This window comes from Atta cephalotes, assembly GCF_000143395.1.
Source record: "Atta cephalotes unplaced genomic scaffold scaffold00071, whole genome shotgun sequence".
Taxonomy (NCBI): Eukaryota; Metazoa; Arthropoda; class Insecta; order Hymenoptera; family Formicidae; genus Atta; species Atta cephalotes.
The window spans coordinates 433133-439959 of NW_012130135.1; the positions used below are offsets into that span (position 1 = coordinate 433133).

Below are 6827 nucleotides of genomic sequence, written 5' to 3' on the forward strand. Positions count from 1 at the left end.
TTAGTGTTATCAGGTTTGTTCGAAAATTATGCTTATATATTGCGATTTTCTTCATATTTTAACTATAATTTGGATATTTCTTTGTATTTCCTCTCAAAAAATCTTTAAAAAATTTTATATTTTTATAATCCAAAAAATCTCTCGATGAAAAAAAAATTCCAATTGTCAGCGCCATATATTCCTCATACAACTTATCTCACTTCCTAGCACAAACACTACAACCCTTACTGGAAAATCCGAATCACACTAACTCAACGAACTTCATACAAAAGATTCAAAAAATCCGACTACGTCCCACAAACCTTGTAAGTTTCGACGTAGAATCCTTTTTTACACAAGTCCCAATAAAAGATACATTAAACATAATAAAGGCCTCACATGAAGGCCTCTTTGACTTCAACCCGCTAATAGAGCACTGCTTAACAACTACTTCTCCTACAACAATCAATTTTATGAACAAACTTCAGGAGCGATAATACCTGCCGAGTCACATCATCACCCAGCACGAAAACAGTCTGCAATCAACTCACTTATACATAGAGCTTTCACCATCTCTGACAAAGAACATCAGACTCAATCGCTTAAAATTAGCCTTACAGAAAAACGGACACGACAAAAAAGACATAATCAAAACAATCAATAAACATGCAAACAAGACAACGATCTCTGACACACAACCAGACGAAAGGATCTTGTCTATTCTCCTATATGTCAAAGAAACAACAGATCGGATTGACAGGATATTAAACAAATACAATATCCGAACTATCTTTTTTCTTTTAAACCATCCAAAAAAATAGGACAAATCTTAAGAAATTCTACAGATCAAAGACTCCTCCATTCAGCTCCGCAGGAATATACAAAATACCTTATTCCTGCGGGCAAGTATACATTGGAGAAATCAGGAGAATGGTCAACTTACGGATAAAAGAATGATGTCCAACATAACGTGTCAGGCTAAAACATGTCAGCATTATCAGCATTATCAGAACATAACATCAAAATAGGACATCAAATACTATTTGACAAAACGACCACAATAGCCAACATTACATCATACTTTCCAAGAAAGTATAGAGAAGCCATAGAGATACAAAAACATCCTAACAAATAAATAGAGATAATGGCTACAACATAAATAAAATATGAAAAACCATTCTTCCGGTTATTGAAGATTGGCCAATTTCCCCTCCGTCCTCATCCACAATTCTGTTCTTTTCCCCCACTATTCCAACAAGTAGCGTAGTATAAAAGGAATGGCCCGGAGGAACAGCTCAGTATCAGGCTCCTCGCCCTGATGAAGTAGACTTGGAATACCTGCAAGGTTCACAATACGTTGGTATTCCAAGAATGAATCTACACATGGAGGAAACGCGATATATCGCGTTATAATCTTTATATTCCAAATTTAAAATTCCAAATTTAGAAGAAAATCTCTCAACTGAAACAGTAAGTCTGTTCGCGTTGCATACTTTTTGCACTTGGCATCTTCGCTTTCTCTATTTTCAACGTCCAAATCCCTGTTTGGAGGTTCTCGCGCTACTTCCTACTCAATAGACAATTTATTCATAATAATACAATTAAAATAATGAAATAAAAAGATTGCTAACAATATTTTATGCTATTATACATTATTAATTTTATATGTTATTAAATATTTTTAAAATGACAAAATAAAACAATATAAATAAAATTACGTTGAATCAAAGCTCTTTTGAGATAAATCGATCAATGAATTAATGTCTTTGTGAGCCATGCTGGATCACTGGTGTGAAGTATTGTCTTTAATCTCTCAAACAAATTCATACGTTTCGATTCTTGTTCGGATCCTTTTCAATGTCAGAATTTACATTAGCGAAATCATTGTGTTTCCTGATTCACTGTACAATAATGAAATAAGTTAAAATTACAATTGATTACATGTATATATTACTAAGAACGCAGAATATTACCTTAATAATTAACTTAATATAAATATATAAATATATTTTGAACTATATTAACAATTTATGAGTTTCGTTAAAAAAAAAAGAGATTGACATGTTAACCAAAGTTAACGAAAGTTACAATTCGTCTGACTAAGAAGCAATATATATTGGTGTAATAACTAAGCATAAATGAAGAAAACTGGAGGAAATTGAAGAGAGGAAGTGATAATTGTAATAAATAAATAGTCATTAACTGTCTAATAGTTCAGCGTCTGTAAATTTAGACTGTTCTGTTTGTAAATGAAAATTATTTCAGAAATAAATCTTTTGTTTAGAATTCTTTCTTCGTCTAAAGTCTTTATGTTATTCCAATCGAATTTGTGTTCATGTTCCAAACATGATCAGTAAACAAAACGTTGTGATGTTCTCCAATTATGTGGTTTTTGTGTTTACTGATCCTCGTTTTCAAGATTCTGTTCATCTGACCCACACATGACGCATCACAGTCCCCACAATTATTTTGTAAACAATATTAGTACGAAACATAGATGGTCTGTCTTTATAAACTCTAATAAATACTTGCTCAGTCTATCAATATCCTTGTATGCCATGCTTACTACATTAAAGTTTTTGATAAAATTCAGGATTGGCAAGTAACGCATTATTTGTAACGTCGTTATCATTATAAGTTATTTTTTTCGGTAACGAATGGATAACGATATTTTCTTCTGAATAACATTCATGGTAACACAATTACATTTTTGGGATATGGTAACGATTTCATTAGTTTCTTTTATCGTTACTTTGTTTCTAATTACATAAAAGTTGTAACTATAGCCCTAGAAAACAGAGATGAAACATCAACGATCTGATTGGCTGTCTAAATCACGCGAGCACGCCTTTTTTTGTACTCATAGTTCACACGTAGATTAACTCAGATGTAATCATTGCAGTATATTTAATTTCTAAAAATAAAATTTTTTCTATGTCATATCTCACAAATTAAATATATGTATATAATGCAAATGATAAAACAAACAATATTATTTTTTTATTATAATATAATTTTACTCTTAGAGTATTCATGATGAGTCATTCGTATCTTGTTTCTTTTCTTCTAATAATACTGCACCTAACTAAATGATTTTTTCTATGCTTTCCTTCTTTTTAAATATACAACTTCATAAATGTTTTTTAACGATATTAAAATATTATATATATAAAAATCTATTCATATAACACAGGTTCATAGAAAAAAAATATCCTGTGCTGGGGGCGAGACCCAACTAAATTCTTATGCATTTTGAGTCGCTGAATATGAATTTGATATCAAAATAGGATCATTCAAGGAAAATTTTCAATCTAAAGTGAAAAAATAAGTCAAAAACCTCAAAATCTCTCCTTTTTTTGATATATTGTTATTGATATGTTTCTAAAATCATTGGCAAAAAATTTTTGATTAAACCTAAACCATAAGTGGATTGAAAAATACTTAGCCGTAAGAAATACTGTACTGAACGCTCTGGAATATTATAATATGCTATTACAAAAAACAACCCTTGATATCTCAATTGACGGACAAAGTGGAAACAAATGCCGTATCTACATCTCTTACATAACTTCTGACTATAAATTCTGAATGCTTAACTATAAATTCAGAATGAATATTACACATACAGGTTAAATTTAATAATTGCCGAGAAGTTACATTACAAACAAACTTTCAGGCAAGCAGCCATCAAACAACTGCCCGTACATCACATCTCTACTGTTGTACCAGTAAATATCTAAAAAAAAAAAAGATTGATTTATGTTCGTGCGCGCTTCCGCACTCTTTTGTCTTCAAATGATCTATGTAATGGTCCTCTTGCGTTTGTTTTTTTTCGCTGGTATTTCTCTCTTCAATTTCCAACAAAAATCAACTATCATATTGATATCTTATCTTCCTTGATACTGTTTTTCCATTTTTTTTGTCTTGGTGGAATTGTTCATCTTGCTCTTCACTGAAATCCCCAAGGTTTTCAGGAAAATAATCAAGGTATAAATGAAAAAAATGTATTTTCAGATTTATGGGACCTAATTTGCGGAAATTTTCTATGATATTAGCTATGATGTTTTTATAGTTTTCACTTTTCTTATTTGTCTATAACTTCTTTGAAGTTAACCCATACTGCCTTCTCGATGTTAATTATTTTAGAAACAAGCAACTTGCAAAATCATCAAGCTATATCGCATTCCAGTGCAAATGTAGTGATATCATACATAGGTGAAAACACCTACAAGTACCTACTGTTACCTACACGGAAGATGCTGGAAACGATGACAACCGCCCCCGAAAGAGGATATGTAGAATGATTCGTTTTTCGATTCACCATGAATACGAAACGATAATGAAATCAACGAAGACGCGCTGCCTTGTGGGAAGGGGAGAGGGGGGGGAATTAAGGTGTGAGGATGAAGCCGTAATATGATCGACGATGAGTTGACAAAGTCCTCGTCAAAATCGGAAAGCTCCTATATTTAAACCTAGGAAGATTGGGAGTTATCATTCCTCAGGAATTATTAGATTTATGTCTATAATGTGAAGCACTCAGAGTTCATCGCTAGAAGTTATGCAAGAGGTGTAGATATAGCGTTTGTTGCCACTTTATCCGTCAATTGAAATATCAAGGAGTGATTTTTATAGTGGTATATTAGTGGTATATTAGTATTCCAGAACATTTAGTACAGTATTTCTTGATGACTGATAAGTATTTCTCAACTCGCTTATGTTTTAATCAAAAATTTTTTGCTAATGGTCTTAGAATATATCAATAAAACAGAAATTTCGAGGTTTTTGACCCATTTTTTCGCTCTAGAAAATCCCTGGATGGTCCTATTTTGATGTCAGATTCGTATTCAGCGACTCAAAATATATAAGAATAGTTGGGTCTCCACCAGCACAGAGTGCTTTTTTTCTGTGGGCCTGTGTAATTTTTGTATATTTGCAAAAATTATGGAAACTTTTTACTCAATATAAATTAACTCAATATAAATTAATTCCTAAAGACTCCTTAATGATACACAATGGTTGGATATAACAAGGCACTGGGAGTCAAGCACGGTGATCCTTATGCAAAACCAAATTAACAAAATAACTTTAAAACAATCGTTACCACAATAATTACCGTGCTTAACTCCTATTGCCCTGTATCCAACCATTTTTTGAAATTAACACACACAAACGACCCATCATGCATAATAAAAGAAAATCGTATATGTATTAAGAGTTAAATGTAATATATAATTTAAAAATATCTTATTAAACGTAATACGAAAAATACATTTATTTAAGTATAAAAATTACAAAAAATGCAGTATACATTATGTGATATGAGTATTCATTCATAAAAATTACGCACATGTTTACTATAGGTTTACTATTTTTTGAGCTCTATTCCTTTACTAAAAAATAAAATTTTGACATCTTTTTTACATTTACCGCAAAAATCTGCTTATAATATTCTATTAGTGTCAAGAAAAGAAAGTAACGAAAAAGAAATGACTCGTTATATTTTGAGTAGCAATAACGGTAACGAATTATTTTTATGAGGTAAATTCCCTCATAAAATTCCCTGATAAAATTTCCCTGATAAAATTTTTTATTTTGTCAAAAATGCCTGCTATGTAAAGTATTGTAAAAAATATTTGCTTTTTTTTGTTTTAGAAGTATTCTCTTCATTTCTGATGACATTGCTGTTTCATAAATTAAATTTTTTATATAATCTTTTCTTGATGGTGAAAAAAATTAACTGTAATCCATTATTCAATAATTTTAATAATTTTATCTATTATATTTTATTTATTAAAATTTCTTTCTGAAAGAAAGGATGTGAAGTAACAGTACTCTTATCTATATATTTGGCCCAATATTACACCTATTTTTTGACCTAAGGGATGCTGAGAATAATAGTTTAAATAGCGCCCTGAAAACTTAGCCTTTGTACTATGACAAAACTCTTGCATTTTATCAACGTTAGAACCAAGAAATTCAATCTGTCACCTCCCTCCTTCAATGTAAACTTAAGTCTCGGATGGTAATTGTTAAACATATTACAAAGGTCATCAATGTCTTATCAATTGCAAGAACAATGTCGTGTACGTAATGTACATAAAACGAAGGTTTAGTCATTAATTTGTTAAAAATGTAAATTCTAAGTCTTGAAGGACTCCGAGATTATTGGCGATAACGATGAATCCATAGGTACGCCAAATGTCTGTAAATTTTGTCATTGAAATTAAAATAAGTAGAGTCAAAATTAAATTTATCCCATTTAAAAACTCTGTCTTTGTCAAACAAGTATTCGGATGAGATGTCATTTCTTGTTTATTCCCTCCACTAAATTTTTTGGAACGTAATAAAAAGAGAAACCACGTCCAGAAGAGAGAAGGGCGTGTCATTATCAGCAATTTTGAGATTTTTTTATGTTCTTGATAAATTAAAAACTATACCTATGTTACCTATGTAAATGGCCAGACGTAAATTATTTTTTAAAATATTGTGTAGAAAGGTCGCTAAGTTGTGCAGAGGAGTTCCAATGGAACCTATGATGGAAACTATGATGCGTAACGGGCAATCAGTCTTGTAAATCTGGGCATCCTACCATATGTTCGTGGTAAAATTGGATGAATTTAAATATTTATAGACTTATTTATCATTTCTAAACTTCTCCCTTTCTTCAACATGTTCTTTATAGTCATGATTATCATATTCACCGGATTTCGTACAACTTGTACACTCGTACAACTTGTGTAAGTATTGTGGTCATTAAGAATAGCTTCCATCTTTGTTGTAATCAGACTTATTCATAGCAGCCATACATTGTCTTCTCAGCGTGTAAATAGGATGTTATTCTTCAC

The 6827-nt window shown here is 31.1% G+C and overlaps 1 protein-coding gene across 1 annotated transcript in view; it reads left to right on the forward strand.

Annotated features, from left to right (window-relative positions):
• LOC105624058 (ribosome biogenesis protein TSR3 homolog) overlaps window positions 1-4283 on the forward strand; it is a 4749-nt gene extending 466 nt beyond the window's left edge. Inside the window, exon 2 of the mRNA XM_012205419.1 lies at window positions 4126-4283. Within this exon, the coding sequence (XP_012060809.1) occupies window positions 4126-4283 (158 nt within the window). The remainder of the gene's footprint in view (window positions 1-4125) is intronic.
• The last annotated feature ends 2544 nt before the right edge of the window (window positions 4284-6827 follow it).